This window comes from Drosophila sechellia, chromosome 3L, assembly GCF_004382195.2.
Source record: "Drosophila sechellia strain sech25 chromosome 3L, ASM438219v1, whole genome shotgun sequence".
In the NCBI taxonomy this organism is placed as follows: domain Eukaryota; kingdom Metazoa; phylum Arthropoda; class Insecta; order Diptera; family Drosophilidae; genus Drosophila; species Drosophila sechellia.
In genome coordinates, this window is record NC_045951.1 from 24163253 (window position 1) to 24181663 (window position 18411).

At 41.0% G+C, this 18411-nt stretch overlaps 3 protein-coding genes across 3 annotated transcripts in view; all 3 read right to left on the reverse strand.

The window, feature by feature from the left end:
• Positions 1-268: 268 nt before the first annotated feature.
• Positions 269-761, reverse strand: LOC116801200 (NADH dehydrogenase [ubiquinone] 1 beta subcomplex subunit 2, mitochondrial-like). The gene is made up of 3 exons (XM_032719317.1): positions 642-761; positions 461-584; positions 269-402 (listed from the first exon to the last, which is right to left on the reverse strand). Exons 1-3 carry the CDS (start codon positions 728-730, stop codon positions 307-309), a joined length of 309 nt encoding a protein of 102 aa, XP_032575208.1. The 5' UTR covers positions 731-761; the 3' UTR covers positions 269-306.
• Positions 762-5585: 4824 nt separating this feature from the next.
• LOC116801248 (NADH dehydrogenase [ubiquinone] 1 beta subcomplex subunit 2, mitochondrial-like) lies at positions 5586-6078 on the reverse strand. Its single transcript, XM_032719508.1, has 3 exons — positions 5959-6078; positions 5778-5901; positions 5586-5719 (listed from the first exon to the last, which is right to left on the reverse strand). The coding sequence occupies exons 1-3, from the start codon at positions 6045-6047 to the stop codon at positions 5624-5626; spliced, it is 309 nt and encodes a 102-aa protein (XP_032575399.1). The 5' UTR covers positions 6048-6078; the 3' UTR covers positions 5586-5623.
• Positions 6079-6726: 648 nt separating this feature from the next.
• LOC6620232 (dnaJ homolog subfamily C member 16) overlaps positions 6727-18411 on the reverse strand; it is a 222929-nt gene continuing 211244 nt past the window's right edge. The window contains exon 11 of the mRNA XM_032719507.1: positions 6727-6792. Within this exon, the coding sequence (XP_032575398.1) occupies positions 6742-6792 (51 nt within the window). The 3' untranslated portion in view covers positions 6727-6741. The remainder of the gene's footprint in view (positions 6793-18411) is intronic.

Below are 18411 nucleotides of genomic sequence, written 5' to 3' on the forward strand. Positions count from 1 at the left end.
CAAAAGAAAATTTAATAAAATACCTAAAATACTACAATTCCGGAAAAAATAAAATTTATTCCAATCGAAAACCTTCGCGGAAAATCTAAACCGATCTAGAACTCTATGCCAGAAAATCAACGTATGTTGTATTGCACTTCAGTTCAATTAATAGTATTGTTTATTTTGTGTAATAGACAATATATGCACTTATTCATACATACATGTTGGTTGCTTAAAAAAAATTGAATGTTAAAAGGAGTATTACGGAACAAATAAAACAGAATAATATAACTACATGGCTACATATCGCATTTTAATCAACATTTATGGAGTAAGCTTGAACATATGTTTAAAATCATCCTTTGAAACACCCAACTCTGTGTTGCTCCATTTCCTTGAGTTAGGATAATCGAATTCCCCCTGTGAATAATGTTTTAATATAATATATATATATATGTATATATATTAATTATTTTACCGTTATGTGGTCAGGTTCATGCCATAAGTGCCAGATTACCCACCACCACATAGCTCCACCAACAGTTACAGCACCAATTTTAGTTGCCTTTGAATGGGGAGGGGGGCCATTACGGTAAGATACCCTAAAATAGTAATGTAAGTTTAAAATGAAATATAATTGAATAGGTTTCCCAACTTACACATGACTTTTCCTTTGAATTATGTTACGACCTAAGATCGTACGAGGAAAACACCCGATTGAAGAACCCAATCTAAAAGCAAAGCTCATCGTCTGCTCGAAATTAGTTTAAAAAAAACCAAATAAAACTACTTTTATTAAACTTGTTATTTATTGACAAATAATTCAATGTTTTCGTGATATAAATGGATAGTGCTGTATTTCTACAAACTAAATACCCTGTCCATAATTGTAGCATGAATGAATAATAACGGGTTCCCAATAGTACATTTGTTTTTGACATTTAAGGGTGTTCCAGAACTTGTGTCAAACTGACTTTCCCACCAATGATTCGGTATATTCACCAAAAAACAAAATAACATTAAGAAAAAGAAAGACATAACATTAAGAAAAACTAATTCACATTAGTTTTCGGATACGCAGAGAAATAATGTGTGTGGAAGAGCGTTAGAAAATATTTGTGAACGCAAAGGAAAAAAAATATATGGTTTAAGAGAATTTGGTAGTACAAATAAAACCAATTTTGAGACAAATAAAGCTGACTTTAAGTCAGGGACAGTACCAGAGTACAAGCCGGAACAAAATATACTCACACGTATATGGGAAAATATATATGTCGAAGTATGCTCGTCTTCCATTAGAGCGTAGCGCGGTTTGATGTTTTCGCAGGCGATAACTCAAGCATACTGATCTGCTCGTTTTTCTAACTGCCCGCAATTACCTCGAACCACACTCAGGGACACACACGACGCATCGTCGTGCAGCTTGACAGGCGACGCATCCTTGTCGTCCCGATCCAACGATAATGTAACGGTGAAGAGAAACAACCACAATGCAAAGACGCAAAACATAAAATGATGAAATAATTCGAGAGATTGCGAAATATTTACATTCTAAAAAACCAGCAATCTTTATAATCCCACATATATAAGTTAACACGCGGCTGATGCCCCCAGCACTTGTCGTCGGCCATTGAGCCCTTCAGGAGCGTATGCAGAAACCGTGTACAACAAAGTTGCACTTCGGCAATACGGAATGCCAGAGTCAGCGGAATCGTCGCTGCAATATGAGACGGCCGCACATCGGGCCGTCGCATTACCGACGGAGGCTACTCGGCATTTACAACGTACTTATGCCGACCGTCCCTTGAGAATAAAACTGTTTCATTCTCACTACAACGAAGCAATAAAATTATTTAACCCAACCCAAACCTTCTGGAAGTTCTTATGGAACATTCCCTCAGGGCTGAACTGAATTTACTTTATTTCTCGAATAAGAGCTTAAGCTATGCTGTTGCGGCAGTTCCAGTTATTCATCCGAACTGTCGCAATTGACATCCTGTCCAATGCTGAGTCGGCATTGCAACAAAGTGTATTAATCACTTCGGCGATGAAATCCTTCTAGGAGTCTTGGCGGGTGGTACCGAATTGCGTATACACTGTATGGTCGAATAGGTAACTTGCGCGTTTCGATGTTTTCGCAGGAGATAACTCAAGCATACTGATCTGCTCGTTTTTCTAGCTGTCCCGCAATTACCTCGAACCCCACTCGGGGACAAGGTAGCGACGTATCGTCGTGCAGCAAGACAGGCGACGCATCGTTGTCGCCCCGCTCCAAGGGCAATGTAACGGTGAAGAGAAACAACCACAATGCAAAGACGCAAAACATAAAATGATGAAATAATTTGAGATAATGTGAAATATTTACACTCTAAGAAACCAGCAATCTTTATACTCCGACATATATATGTATGAAATTCAAATTTTTTCAAACTTTGGCATTCTCATTACCTGACGCTGTAATAGAAGATATCACCGATAAACAAATAGGCTTTTACAGGGTTTTTGTTGATAGGCTAAATGAATATTTCTCACCAAGCAAAATTCCAGTTTTGAGAGACATTTGTTTGGCCCCACAGAAATGGGAAACAGAAATGCGATTTTGAGTTACTAAAGCAGAAATCGAATGGATTTGTCTAAAGGACAAAATAATTGACAGTTGGGCCGAAATAAATTTAAAGAAAAATCTAGAAAAATATTACACCCTTTCACATATGATAGATGCCTGTCAAGTCGATGGGGAAATTAATAAACAGTCGGAAAGGATGCAATCTGAAACGATAAAGAAACCAGAAACCGAAGGAGTAAGGAAAATCTCAGCAGGGCATATGAATTCAAATAGATCCTTTAAGTGTGGTAGATGTGGTCGGAAGTGCGAGAGAACTCAGGACCAATTTGACTATGCCAATCGTCAACGCAGCAAAGTGCGTTGGGTAGAGGTAAAAAGCGATCTGAAACCTGGAGGAAATTGTTTTAAGATCCACAGTGACGATGACTTATTAACTGTCAGGTTGGTGAGCTCGTAATTTCATTAGTAATCGATCAGTAGTAGTAGTAATCGATAATCAGGATCTCGATTCAATCTAATAACCCCAAAAGACTGGTCATGTCTTCAAGCGGAATAGGCAGAAGTATTTAATGTTCGACCAAATTCAACGAATAGTTTTAGAGGCTATACTTTACAAGAATTGCTGCACGTAATTGCGTTTTTGAAGCTCCCCATTAGGTTTGAATCCTGAGGTATTTGCTTCATTTGTTTTGTAATAAAAAACGAAACATTGGGAAAGGATACGGCACTCAAATTAAATGTCTTACGTTTGGGACTCGAATTAAAGAAAATTAAAAATGTCACGCCGCTTCCAAATTGGAAAGGCCAGCCCTAAAATAATCAATAGATGCAACCATCAAACCGATTCAGCAACCAATAAGATGTATACCAGTTGCACTTGAGGACAAAGTAATCGCAAAATTGGAAGATGCTGTGGGTCTTGACATTATTGAGCCATCAATAGGTCAATCACCTTTGATATCACCTATGGTCATAGTATTCTAAAAAAATGGCAACATTAGAATTTGCATAGACATGAGTCTTGCTAATAAGGCAATCTTAGGAGAGAACTATCCACTGTCTGTATTTGAGACATTTATGACGAGATTAAGGGGAGCAAAGCACTTCACACGATTCTTAAATTCTTGGGGCACATTTTATCAGACAAAGGCATTGAAATAGATCCGGAAAAGGTGAAAACGATTCTTTCATTCAGAGACCCCAAAAACAAGGAGGAAACCCGAAGTTTTTTAAGTCTGGATACATACGTTAGTAAATTCATTCCCGACCAGACCAATCGTACAGAACCCCTAACGAGATTGCTAAAAAGGGAAATCAAATTTAAGTGGGACGAGACAGAAACAAAGGCTTTTGAAGACCTAAAGCTAAATTTGGCGAAAGTTCCGAGCTCCGAGGGCGCCAGTCCAGTTGCGTAAGGAGCAGTACTTTTGCAATTCGATACCACCGGCGATCCAAAGATTCTCTCAGATCGAGAAAGAAAGTCTGGCTCTAGTGTGGGCAGTTGAAAAGTTCCATTTTTATTTAGCCGGACTAAAATTCGAATTGGTGACCGACCACAAGCCATTAGAAATCAACTTAAAGCCAACTTCAAAACTCCCAGCTCGAATTGAGCGATGGCTGTTACGCCTACAAGCTTTTAAAAACAAGGTCATCTACAAAGCGACTGGCAGATAACTGAATATAATGCATTTCAGGTTATTGAGTACACTGTCCCTACATTAATAACAATAAACCAAATATCTGCGGACTGATAACGGGAGACAATATATTAGTACGATTTTCGAACTATACTGTAACTCCAAAGACACTAGAATAACAAAATGCATACATTGGTTTGGCACTCTATGCAGCCACTTTTTTACTTTACATATTTGAGGAGTTTTGGGCAATTTCGTAGCTATATGAATGCGCGCTTATAAATAATATCAAATTGGAATATGGTATTACAAAAAAACCGAAACTGAAAAACAACTGAATCTAATCTGCATTTTAAATAAGAAAAATTGTTCATTTACATACATCATATTAAGTCAAATGACTTAATAAATAAGTATATTTAAATACTTATATATTTTAATAAATAATTAAAGCAAATGGAAATTATTATAACTACTGTAATTTAAAACATAAATTTTCCAAAAAGAAGACAGTACATTGAGAAATAAATATTTCGTAAAAATAATACGTTGTAGAAAATAAAAATTTAAAAATTAAAAAAAATATGAAAACTGCTTAATTGCAAAAGTCATATCTTAAGTCACGCAGTGCGGACACAAGCCCTCATCAATCATTGCCTTATTAATTTTTCTAACATCGCAAGCTGAATACTCTAATGACAAATATTCTAATAAAAAGTCATTTTTGAAATTTTTGTCGTGATATTATGATTCGGCTATTACTATATCTAAGCTTTATTTAAATAATAATAACGTTGAGGCAATGCAAAACAAGAATTTTTCGCATGGTGCCAATTGATAAAAAATAATATAGATTTAAAGTCAACGAACTTCTAAGGTGAAGGGCATATTTTGTCAAATTTACAATGCATGAGCATATGTGTGCACACATACAGTTGTCTGCTATCACTGTATGCGTAGAAAAGAGCTGTTTGCTGTAGCGCTCTCCGCTCTTTCTCTCTCGAACAAAAACTCGAGAGAGCCTGGAGCCACCTCTAGAGCCACGGCCAAAAAATCGTGTGCCAAAAAATTGTATGGCGTTACGTATCTTGTTATTCTAGTGTCTTTGCTTATACGGTGTAGCAGTTGGGAACAAAAGAAAATTTAATAAAATACCTAAAATACTACAATTCCGGAAAAAATAAAATTTATTCCAATCGAAAACCTTCGCGGAAAATCTAAACCGATCTAGAACTCTATGCCAGAAAATCAACGTATGTTGTATTGCACTTCAGTTCAATTAATAGTATTGTTTATTTTGTGTAATAGACAATATATGCACTTATTCATACATACATGTTGGTTGCTTAAAAAAAATTGAATGTTAAAAGGAGTATTACGGAACAAATAAAACAGAATAATATAACTACATGGCTACATATCGCATTTTAATCAACATTTATGGAGTAAGCTTGAACATATGTTTAAAATCATCCTTTGAAACACCCAACTCTGTGTTGCTCCATTTCCTTGAGTTAGGATAATCGAATTCCCCCTGTGAATAATGTTTTAATATAATATATATATATATGTATATATATTAATTATTTTACCGTTATGTGGTCAGGTTCATGCCATAAGTGCCAGATTACCCACCACCACATAGCTCCACCAACAGTTACAGCACCAATTTTAGTTGCCTTTGAATGGGGAGGGGGGCCATTACGGTAAGATACCCTAAAATAGTAATGTAAGTTTAAAATGAAATATAATTGAATAGGTTTCCCAACTTACACATGACTTTTCCTTTGAATTATGTTACGACCTAAGATCGTACGAGGAAAACACCCGATTGAAGAACCCAATCTAAAAGCAAAGCTCATCGTCTGCTCGAAATTAGTTTAAAAAAAACCAAATAAAACTACTTTTATTAAACTTGTTATTTATTGACAAATAATTCAATGTTTTCGTGATATAAATGGATAGTGCTGTATTTCTACAAACTAAATACCCTGTCCATAATTGTAGCATGAATGAATAATAACGGGTTCCCAATAGTACATTTGTTTTTGACATTTAAGGGTGTTCCAGAACTTGTGTCAAACTGACTTTTTATATTACGAAATAAAGCCTTTCGATTTGAAGGATATCGATGAAACCGATCCCACCAATGATTCGGTATATTCACCAAAAAACAAAATAACATTAAGAAAAAGAAAGACATAACATTAAGAAAAACTAATTCACATTAGTTTTCGGATACGCAGAGAAATAATGTGTGTGGAAGAGCGTTAGAAAATATTTGTGAACGCAAAGGAAAAAAAATATATGGTTTAAGAGAATTTGGTAGTACAAATAAAACCAATTTTGAGACAAATAAAGCTGACTTTAAGTCAGGGACAGTACCAGAGTACAAGCCGGAACAAAATATACTCACACGTATATGGGAAAATATATATGTCGAAGTATGCTCGTCTTCCATTAGAGCGTAGCGCGGTTTGATGTTTTCGCAGGCGATAACTCAAGCATACTGATCTGCTCGTTTTTCTAACTGCCCGCAATTACCTCGAACCACACTCAGGGACAAGGTCGCGACGCATCGTCGTGCAGCTTGACAGGCGACGCATCCTTGTCGTCCCGATCCAACGATAATGTAACGGTGAAGAGAAACAACCACAATGCAAAGACGCAAAACATAAAATGATGAAATAATTCGAGAGATTGCGAAATATTTACATTCTAAAAAACCAGCAATCTTTATAATCCCACATATATAAGTTAACACGCGGCTGATGCCCCCAGCACTTGTCGTCGGCCATTGAGCCCTTCAGGAGCGTATGCAGAAACCGTGTACAACAAAGTTGCACTTCGGCAATACGGAATGCCAGAGTCAGCGGAATCGTCGCTGCAATATGAGACGGCCGCACATCGGGCCGTCGCATTACCGACGGAGGCTACTCGGCATTTACAACGTACTTATGCCGACCGTCCCTTGAGAATAAAACTGTTTCATTCTCACTACAACGAAGCAATAAAATTATTTAACCCAACCCAAACCTTCTGGAAGTTCTTATGGAACATTCCCTCAGGGCGTCCTTCGGCCTGCCTTAACAGGCGCCCGAACAGTGTGTTTTTTTTTTTTATTATTATATATATGCGGACCTACCGAACCGTAGATGGCATGCACGATTCATAACCCTCACAGTAGAGTTATGCCTACGTACTAAACAAAAACCTCCGCTCGTTCACATGTCCTTGTCAAGCTCACCGGGACTGCCAGTCAAGGTATTACATCGGGGAGCAGGGCGTTTTTTTGGTCCACCTCCTTGACTCTTCACTCTTCAGTCGCCTTTTACTACAAGCCGAGCGCACTGTGGTAGTATTCTCGCCCCGCCACCACACGGGGTACTCCTTATCCAACAATCCTGTTGGCCATCTCGTCCATACGTACGCTTCATCATAGTGACGATTATCTCGTGTGCCGCCTCCCATACGAATTTGTCCGCCATCATAGCAGCAAGCAGGCCTCTCGGGCTGAGAGGTGCCCCAGCGAGTGACTCCAGCTGGGTTTTCTCCGCGACGAACCTGCAGCTGTGCAGAAGTATGTGTTCTGCTGTTACCACTGCATCTGTGCAATAGAGGCACTGGGAATTATCCACTTTGTGAAACCTAAATAGGTACCCACGGAAGCATCCATGGTTCGTGAGGAACTGGGTCAAGTGGTAGTCCACCACTTTGTGCTCACACTCAACCCATCTAGTTAGGTCCGGAATAAGACCGTACGTCCAACGACCTCGTTGCGACCCTTGCCACCTGGTTTGCCAGGCTCCTCGGATCCATTCTTGGATTTCAGTCTGGGAAACCCCTTCTCGCGCTTCTCCCTTTATCTCCAGCTCGATGGGTACAACATCTGAGAGCGCATGCGCTGCGTCACTCGAGATGGTTCTGAAGCCTCTGATGAGTCTCAGAGCCATTGTGCGAGATACTGCACGCGCGCTATCCAAGAATGACATTTTACTGGTTACACAGCTCCATATAAAAGCAGCATAAAGCAGCGTTGCCTTTGTAACAGCACCAAGAAGTCTCCTAGCCGGAAATCTGGGTCCTCCCGCGTTGGGCATGATTCTTGCCAGAGCTGCAGTAGTCATTGCCGCTTTTCTACTGGCATAAATTGCTTGGTCCTTAAAGGAGAGCCTACGGTCTATTAGGACTCCCAGGTACTTCAGGGATCTTGAAGAGACTAAAGCATGCACCCTTAACTACGACCTGCATTATTCAACGGTCTTTCTGCTGCTCAAAAGGACCACTTCAGTCTTATGTGCAGCAATTCCTAGGCCGACTTTCTCTAGCCACTCCGTGATCATCATGATTGCCATATTGCTGTTGTCCTGTAGCTCCGGTATTGTCTTGGCGACCGCTGTAACCGCAACGTCGTCAGCGAAGCAGTGCAGCTCCAAGCCACTGGGCTTGCTGATGCTCATAATCCCATCATACATAATGTTCCACAAGATCGGTCCAATAACCAACCCTTGATAAACACCTGCGGGGACTTGGTGACTTCTTGGACCAGCTTCTGTTACATACGCGGTCCCTGAAATAGTTCCCAGTTATACTCCGTATGTATCCGGGTATTCCCATGCTGCGCATTGCTCCGAGGATGTTGGGCCATCTCGCTGTGTTGAATGAATTCTTAACATCGAGCGTAATGATAGCACAGTACTGCTGCCTAATCATCGGTCACCATCGAGTGCGTTCTTGGCTACATTTGTAACGGCTGTGAGAGCGTCGAGCCTACTTCTCCCCTTCCGGAAGCCACACTGCTGGCTTTGAAGGCCTGTGAGACTCTCGGCGATAAGCTCTATGCGCGCGTATAGTATGTGCTCAAAGAGTTTGCCCACAATGTTCAGCATACATACGGAGCTGTAGCTACCTCCTGCATTTGCAGGCCCCTTACCTTTCGGCAAAAGGACTAGCTTCATTCTTTTCCAACGCTTGTGGAAGACTCCGTCCAGAAGACACTGTTGTAACGTGTCCCTGAAGACCTCTGGTCTTGCCGTGGCAGCTGCTTTAACAATTGCACCCGGTATGTCATCAATGCCTGGAGCTTTGTTTGTCTTAATTCTCTTTGCAGCTTCGACGACTTCGCATGATGTGATACTCAGAAACTCGGATGCAGGTGGCTCTATTGCTGGTTGCCATAACGTGTCCTGTCTAGAGAACAGCTCCGAGACAATGCTAGCCAGGGCAACCGGATACTGTGGAGTTCCTGCACCGGCGCCTTTGATTTTTGTGCGTACTACTTTGTAGGCGAGGCCGCAAGGGTCTTTGTCTACGCTAGTAAGAAGATCCTTGAATGCATTCGCTTTTGCTGCAGCTATGCCGTTCTTGAAATCAGCTCCTTAGCTTTGTAAGCCTCGATGCATTATTCATGGTGCGGATGTCCTCTGGATCGCTGCGCTTGCCTCCTTGCCCTGATGCAATCCATCCGAAGCTCGTGTAAAGGAGCACTCCAACAGGGGGCTTGCATTTCGCATTCCTTTTTCTCGGCATTACTGCATCGCACGTTGCTTTGAGCGTATCCATTAGCACAGTCACCATGGTCTCCGCGTGTCCATTTGTGGTCTCCGTAAGTTCAATTGAACGAGATCAGGTTATGATCGCTCAGCGATATGTCTTCTAGCACCATCTAGTTCGCGTTCGCCACTAAGACTCTGCTGACAATGGTGACATCGATAAAAGACGAACCTCTGTCGTTACTTAACGTCGTTTGAGCCCGTCATTAAGCTGTGCGAGCTCTGGCAAGTTCATGGCTTCGATTAGCGCTCGTCCTCTTTGGTTTGAACAGTACAGTACGCGCACAGTACGCGCATTACACATTGCACATCACACATTGAGACCAAGTCTACATCGCCGTGAAGACGGACGTCTTAAATTAAGGCTGCGCGAAATACTCGAAGTTAATAAAGGGGAAAAGGCACAAAGGTCGGGGATAGACCAAAGGGCATACTCACCAGGATGAATGTCCAGATTAACATCCTGCTATCCGCATTCGAGACCCAACGGCACGTGACACGAGAGACAAAGGGCATAGATTCTGAACTCCCGGCCCATAACAACAGGGCGATAGAGCTGTATGAAGGTACTACTAGCGAGCAACGCTTGAAGATCAGTGCTACCCAGACGGAGGTACAAAAGCCTACCAAAAAGGCTCCTCACAATGCGCAGGTACCCAAGGTGCAAGTGCCCAAAGTCCAGAGTGAAGAAAAGGCGACATCTAGACCTAACGAGTTCTAGCTAGGCAGCTACGCATCTGTCGCCAAGAATGCTAGCACGGGTGCAGAGTAGACCAAGGTGAAGCCTATGCGCCTGCGTAAAAAACCTGAGGCACTGATCGTAAAAGACAGAGGCTTCGTACGCAGAAATGCGTCGGAAGATAAGATCGGACCCGAGCCTTTGCGAACTGGGCAGTTTAAGAGCGATCTGGAAGCGGCGCTCAATGACTTGACCTCTGTGCGCACGGCAGCGCAAAGAATAGCACTATCGTGCAGCGGACTGGACGAGGCTATGACAGCAGAGGAGCTCCACAGCTGCATGGTCCCCAATTCCAGGGCCTGCAGATAAATCCTGAAAATATCAGGGGCCTTCGCAGAATGCGGGATGGGACGCAGATAGCCTCAGTGCTGCTGAACGCGAACGATGTCCTTAAATAGGGCACCTTAATCGTTGGATGGTCAAGGCAAAGACACTAGAATAACAAAATGCGTAACGGCCATACAAATTTTTGTCACGCGTTTTTTTGGCCGTGGCTCTAGAGGTGGCTCCAGGCTCTCTCGAGTTTTTGTTCGAGAGAGAAAGAGCGGAGAGCGCTACAGCAAACAGCTCTTTTCTACGCATACAGTGATAGCAGACAACTGTATGTGTGCACACGTATGCTCATGCATTGTAAATTTGACAAAATATGCCCTTCACCTTAGAAGTTCGTTGACTTTAAATCTATATTATTTTTTATCAATTGGCACCATGCGAAAAATTCTTGTTTTGTCTTGCCTCAACGTTATTATTTTTTAAATAAAGCTTAGAAATAGTAATAGCCGAATCTATGTACATCACAAAATAAATTTCGAAAATGACTTTATATACTTGTCATTAGGATATTCAGCTTGCGTCGTGAGAAAAATTAATAAGGCAATGATTGTTGAGTGCTTATGTCCGCACTTCTTGCCTGACGATATGACTTTTGCAACGAACTGTTTTCATAATTTTTATTTATTTTATTAATTTTTATTTTCTACTACGTATTATTATTTTTTTTAAATTATTATTATGAAATATTATTATTTTTATTATTTATTAATAAAATTATTATTTTTTTATGAAATTAAAAAATAATTATTATTTTTATGAAATATTTATTTCTCAATGTAATGTCTTCTTTTTGTAAAATTTATGTTTCAAATTACAGTAGTTATAATAATTTCCTTTGTATTTGCTTTAATTATTTATTAAAATATATAAGTATTTAAATATACTTATTTATTAAGTCATTTGACTTAATATGATGTATGTAAATGAACAATTTTTCTTATTTAAAATGCAGATTAGATTCAGTTGTTTTTCAGTTTCGGTTTTTTTGTAATATTCCAATTTGATATTATTTAAAAGCGCGCATTCATATAGCTACGAAATTGCCCAAAACTCCCCAAATATGTAAAGTAAAAAAGTGGCTGCATAGAGTGCCAAACCAATGTATGCATTTTGTTATTCTAGTGTCTTTGGAGTTACAGTATAGTTCGAAAATCGTACTAATATATTGTCTCCCGTTATCAGTCCGCAGATATTTGGTTTATTGTTATTAATGTAGGGACAGTGTACTCAATAACCTGAAATGCATTATATTCAGTTATCTGCCAGTCGCTTTGTAGATGACCTTGTTTTTAAAAGCTTGTAGGCGTAACAGCCATCGCTCAATTCGAGCTGGGGGTTTTGAAGTTGGCTTTAAGTTGATTTCTAATGGCTTGTGGTCTGTCACCAATTCGAATTTTAGTCCGGCTAAATAAAAATGGAACTTTTCAACTGCCCACACTAGAGCCAGGCTTTCTTTCTCGATCTGAGAGAATCTTTGGATCGCCGGTGGTATCGAATTGCAAAAGTACTGCTCCTTACGCAACTGGACCGTCGTCCTCGGAGCTCGGAACTTTCGCCAAATTTAGCTTTAGGTCTTCAAAAGCCTTTGTTTCTGTCTCGTCCCACTTAAATTTGATTTCCCTTTTTAGCAATCTCGTTAGGGGTTCTGTACGATTGGTCTGGTCGGGAATGAATTTACTAACGTATGTATCCAGACTTAAAAAACTTCGGGTTTCCTCCTTGTTTTTGGGGTCTCTGAATGAAAGAATCGTTTTCACCTTTTCCGGATCTATTTCAATGCCTTTGTCTGATAAAATGTGCCCCAAGAATTTAAGAATCGTGTGAAGTGCTTTGCTCCCCTTAATCTCGTCATAAATGTCTCAAATACAGACAGTGGATAGTTCTCTCCTAAGATTGCCTTATTAGCAAGACTCATGTCTATGCAAATTCTAATGTTGCCATTTTTTTAGAATACTATGACCATAGGTGATATCAAAGGTGATTGACCTATTGATGGCTCAATAATGTCAAGACCCACAGCATCTTCCAATTTTGCGATTACTTTGTCCTCAAGTGCAACTGGTATACATCTTATTGGTTGCTGAATCGGTTTGATGGCTGGCCTTTCCAATTTGGAAGCGGCGTGACATTTTTAATTTTCTTTAATTCGAGTCCCAAACGTAAGACATTTAATTTGAGTGCCGTATCCTTTCCCAATGTTTCGTTTTTTATTACAAAACAAATGAAGCAAATACCTCAGGATTCAAACCTAATGGGGAGCTTCAAAAACGCAATTACGTGCAGCAATTCTTGTAAAGTATAGCCTCTAAAACTATTCGTTGAATTTGGTCGAACATTAAATACTTCTGCCTATTCCGCTTGAAGACATGACCAGTCTTTTGGGGTTATTAGATTGAATCGAGATCCTGATTATCGATTACTACTACTACTGATCGATTACTAATGAAATTACGAGCTCACCAACCTGACAGTTAATAAGTCATCGTCACTGTGGATCTTAAAACAATTTCCTCCAGGTTTCAGATCGCTTTTTACCTCTACCCAACGCACTTTGCTGCGTTGACGATTGGCATAGTCAAATTGGTCCTGAGTTCTCTCGCACTTCCGACCACATCTACCACACTTAAAGGATCTATTTGAATTCATATGCCCTGCTGAGATTTTCCTTACTCCTTCGGTTTCTGGTTTCTTTATCGTTTCAGATTGCATCCTTTCCGACTGTTTATTAATTTCCCCATCGACTTGACAGGCATCTATCATATGTGAAAGGGTGTAATATTTTTCTAGATTTTTCTTTAGATTTATTTCGGCCCAACTGTCAATTATTTTGTCCTTTAGACAAATCCATTCGATTTCTGCTTTAGTAACTCAAAATCGCATTTCTGTTTCCCATTTCTGTGGGGCCAAACAAATGTCTCTCAAAACTGGAATTTTGCTTGGTGAGAAATATTCATTTAGCCTATCAACAAAAACCCTGTAAAAGCCTATTTGTTTATCGGTGATATCTTCTATTACAGCGTCAGGTAATGAGAATGCCAAAGTTTGAAAAAATTTGAATTTCATACATATATATGTCGGAGTATAAAGATTGCTGGTTTCTTAGAGTGTAAATATTTCACATTATCTCAAATTATTTCATCATTTTATGTTTTGCGTCTTTGCATTGTGGTTGTTTCTCTTCACCGTTACATTGCCCTTGGAGCGGGGCGACAACGATGCGTCGCCTGTCTTGCTGCACGACGATACGTCGCTACCTTGTCGCCGAGTGGGGTTCGAGGTAATTGCGGGACAGCTAGAAAAACGAGCAGATCAGTATGCTTGAGTTATCTCCTGCGAAAACATCGAAACGCGCAAGTTACCTATTCGACCATACAGTGTATACGCAATTCGGTACCACCCGCCAAGACTCCTAGAAGGATTTCATCGCCGAAGTGATTAATACACTTTGTTGCAATGCCGACTCAGCATTGGACAGGATGTCAATTGCGACAGTTCGGATGAATAACTGGAACTGCCGCAACAGCATAGCTTAAGCTCTTATTCGAGAAATAAAGTAAATTCAGTTCAGTTTGGAACACAGAAGAGAAAAGGCCGATTGTTTAAAGCAAAATACCATGCGGAAGTACACCACCCTCAGGAGATACTGGTAACTGGCGCAGTCTGGTATCCTGGCGCAGGATACAACCCCAAGGGACATCTGCAACCAGGTTGAAAGTCATAATAAGTCTTGTATTGTGATAAGCCGTGTAGTGATGTAAAAGAAGGTATACAAAAAGGAAGAGAAAAACAAGCAAACAGAAAATCAAAAAATGTCAACAAACTCGACATCAGGCCATACGCCCACACATCACTGGGAGCTCGTTGCCACCGAACAACAAGTTCGATGCGGTTCTTTTCGGCCTCCACAACGTGTTCGGTGTGACGTGCGAAAACAGTGTCGGGGCAAACGGATGATACATAACCAACGACATGGCTAAGCCTTAACTGGGATGAAATCAAGGACTCATTAATTTTGCATTGTTCCGACAAGCGAGACGAACAAACTCTCTTATTCGAACTACATAACCTCGCTGATGCTAAACTTCCTATTCAAACTTTATTCGAAAAAATCTGCGAAATTAGAACGACCTTTTTCAAACTAACCGACACTTAAAAATACGAACCAATATCTATTAAAAGAAAGAAAAAATTTTTCGCGGACATCTGTTTAAATACGTTCATAAGGGGTATCAAAGGCCCACTCGGACTAGCGGTAAGGTCCATGAGACCTACCAACCTCCAAGAAGCCTTCTAAGCTATCAAAAAAAGGGACATTTATTTCCAAGAGAATAAAAAAAGCAAGAAAGCGGACCATTTGACAGATATTAGAGAAGATATCAGGGCAACCAAAACGATAGTCACAGAACAAGAGAGACTACGATAGAAAGAGAACGTACCAGCAATACACCCCGAATTTAAGAGACAACTACCAATACAAAAGAAATGACGTACAATAATGCCAACAAATATGTAAACTAACCGTAATTACGAACACAACAGACATGATACCTCAAACTCCAACAGGACTAGGGGTACTATCAACAATATAGAACAGACCTCAAACGAATTTGCTCTTAACACTCAACTGCATAATATAGATGAGGATTAAAATTTTCTTCTATTTTAATTAAACGAGAGACCGAGTCCCCCATGCCATATGTTATAATCCACCTAAAATCCGGATACCCTCTAAAATTCCGAATAGACACAGGGGCGACTATGTCATTCATTAACCCAGATTTAATCCTAAACTCTGGCCGAATTAACCTAAAAAACCCAATTTCAATTAAACCCGCACTTAACGTGCACGAAGTCGACCAAGAAACCGGAGTACCCTTAGTCAAACAATTCTCAGATAATACATCTTACAAACTAATTCTGTTTAGATTCCACCAATTATTCGATGGATTAATTGGTATGGAGATCTTACAAAGAGTGAAGGCAATAGTGAATATTCAAAAATCGTTACTAACAAATAATACAGCCTCAGAACTCCACGTTCTAGAGGATTTTTTCAAGAACATATTGAAACTACCCGTTAGCATCGCTAACGGCGCCTTTTGGTGCGGAACAACACAAATTTCAGAAGACATCTTCATATCAGGAGGATTGTACCAGGTTAAGAACAACCTTAGTTTCATGGAAGTGGTCAATAAATAACAAGACAAACAAAAACTGTGTCTCTACTCAGCATTACAAGTTGAGAAGTACACCGAGAACGATTTTATCAAAATAAATGCCATTTTTGAGGTCAGTGACAACATACCCCAAGACAAGACCGACATTCTTACCTAACTGCAGACTGACCAGATAAAGGTGGAGGAATTTACCGTACCTTTCAAAACCATTCCGGTATAGCCCCATAGAAAGACAGGAGATACGAAGACAATTAACAAAACATTTGGCCCAAGATATTATTAGGCACAGCCACTCCCCTTGGGGCTTACCTATTTTAGACAGGATAGGTAGAGCAAAATATTTCACAGCTCTAGACTTAGCAAGTGGGTACCATCAAGTGGATATGGATACCAAAGACATTAGCAAGAAGGCCTTTTTGTCATTATATTTATTTATTATTATTAATTAATATAGGACACCATTACAATTGTAATGGCCTCCCCGTGGTGTTCCCTGGGTACCGAATTTTACATATATTACAAATAATTAATTAACATAACATAATATAAACAAAATAAAAATGAAATATAAATATTGAAACGGTAGCTTATTCGAGCGGCGATTTTAACAAACGAATTTAAAAAACTTTAAAATTATAATAGTCAAGGAATTTTTATTTTATTTCATCATATTGCTACGAAATTGGCCACAACTCCAAATATGTAAATTCGTTGCTTCGATCAGAATTGATTTCGGCCGAAAATCGTCTTCTAGCACAACACGCACACATATATGCGTTCTCATCTCTTGTTTTTACTCACACAAGCAAGCAAATTCTATTTTTAGATTTCTTACGCTCTCAGCGTGAGCGAGCGGAAAGAGAGCAAAATTGGCCTTCACCAAAAAAGTGGCTGCATAGTGCCAAACGAATGTATGGCCGTTACGCATCTTGTTATTCTAGTGTCTTTGGTCTAGGTGTCTCATTACCCAGGACGTCCGACCCACGAGATGCTACAGGTGTCTGGGCTACGGTCATCGATCAGCAACCTGCAAGGACAGTGACAGAGCAGACTGCTGTCTTAGATGCAGTGAGCGTGGGCACAAAGCAAAGGGGTGCGTTGCAGCAGCAAAATGCCTGATCTGCAGCAGCGAGGTGGACAAAGACCACCCGACGGGTAGCTTTGCGTGCCCAAACTACAGAGCGAGCCTAAAAGAAGCCAAGAGCCACCTTAATGCACGCCCATATTAGCGTAGTAAAGCTCCATGCCAATCATTGCGCAGCAGCTTAGAGCCTTCTGGCCCAGACTGCGGTGGAGCGCAATGTAGACATAATGCTCCTAAGCGAACCCTACGTCACTGGTAGTGGACAAACATCCATGGTCCTAGACGAGTCAGGTAAAGCAGCTATTAAGTGTTGCAGCTCTCTCCACGTCCAGGAACTGGCTGCTTCACCTATGCGTGGTATCGCTCATGCGAAGATAAAAAACGTGCACATGTACAACTGCTATGCTCCGTCGAAGGCGCTCGTGGATTATGCGAGAGGGCGAAGCCCGAAGGTCATTGCCGGCGATTTTAATGCCTGGGCAGCGCAATGGGGCAGCAGGACATCCAACACCAGAGGCCAAGCTGTGATAGACGCCATGGAAATGCTGCACCTAATACTGCTGAACGACGGACGGAAGCCGTTAACAACGATAGGGGTACGTCCTCTATTGACGTTACCTCTGTCAGCAGAGGGCTAGTGGACAACAACAACTGGATGGTCCATGACGTCATAACGCTGAGCGACCACGCTCTGATCTCCTTCAGTCTCTCCCCGCAGTGCACGCCCAGGAGACGGCAGAGTAGAACAGCCGGGCAAGCATGGGACACCAGGAAGATCGATGAGGCCATGCTGGCCTATCAGATCAATTCCCTGGAAATCCCAAATGGGGACCCTGAGAGCATGGCGGCAGCTCTCATGAATATGCTGGGAAGAATTTGCGACGCAACCATGCCAAAGAAAAATAAGGTACAGCGCAAACCACCCGTCTACTGGTGGAGTGCCTCCCTAAGCCAACTACGGTCTAAGGGCTAGGAGAACGGCGCAACGAGCCAGAGGCAGTACCCACCACGCGGAGCTCTTTATAGCTTTCAGAAGGAAACGCATAGAGTTCAAGCACGGCATTGCAGCTGCCAAAGCGCGGTCGTATAAGGAGCTGCAGGATGGTGTAGACAGCGATAACTGGGGCCTCGCCTACAAGCTTGTTACCAACAAGCTAAGGAGGAGAGCGGTAACCCCATCCGACCCGGGGGTCCTGGCTAACATTGTAGGGGAGCTATTTCCAAGGCAGACCACACTATGGAGGCCAACAGAGGCAGCCCCTGCCCCAGATTTCACGTGCGTTACAGATCTAAAAGTCGTCGAGGCAGCCAAGCGCATCAAGCCCAATAAAGCCCCTGGAC

What these genes read in the sequence shown, in the direction of transcription:
- LOC116801200 (XM_032719317.1), bottom strand. Translation starts at nt 730, where the DNA reads ATGAGCTTTGCTTTTAGATTGGGTTCTTCAATCGGGTGTTTTCCTCGT. An exon ending in ATTCAAAGGAAAAGTCATGT is followed by an intron (nt 585 to 641) that starts GTAAGTTGGGAA and finishes TTACTATTTTAG; the next exon opens with GGTATCTTACCGTAATGGCC. An exon ending in ATGAACCTGACCACATAACG is followed by an intron (nt 403 to 460) that starts GTAAAATAATTA and finishes CATTATTCACAG; the next exon opens with GGGGAATTCGATTATCCTAA.
- LOC116801248 (XM_032719508.1), bottom strand. Translation starts at nt 6,047, where the DNA reads ATGAGCTTTGCTTTTAGATTGGGTTCTTCAATCGGGTGTTTTCCTCGT. An exon ending in ATTCAAAGGAAAAGTCATGT is followed by an intron (nt 5,902 to 5,958) that starts GTAAGTTGGGAA and finishes TTACTATTTTAG; the next exon opens with GGTATCTTACCGTAATGGCC. An exon ending in ATGAACCTGACCACATAACG is followed by an intron (nt 5,720 to 5,777) that starts GTAAAATAATTA and finishes CATTATTCACAG; the next exon opens with GGGGAATTCGATTATCCTAA.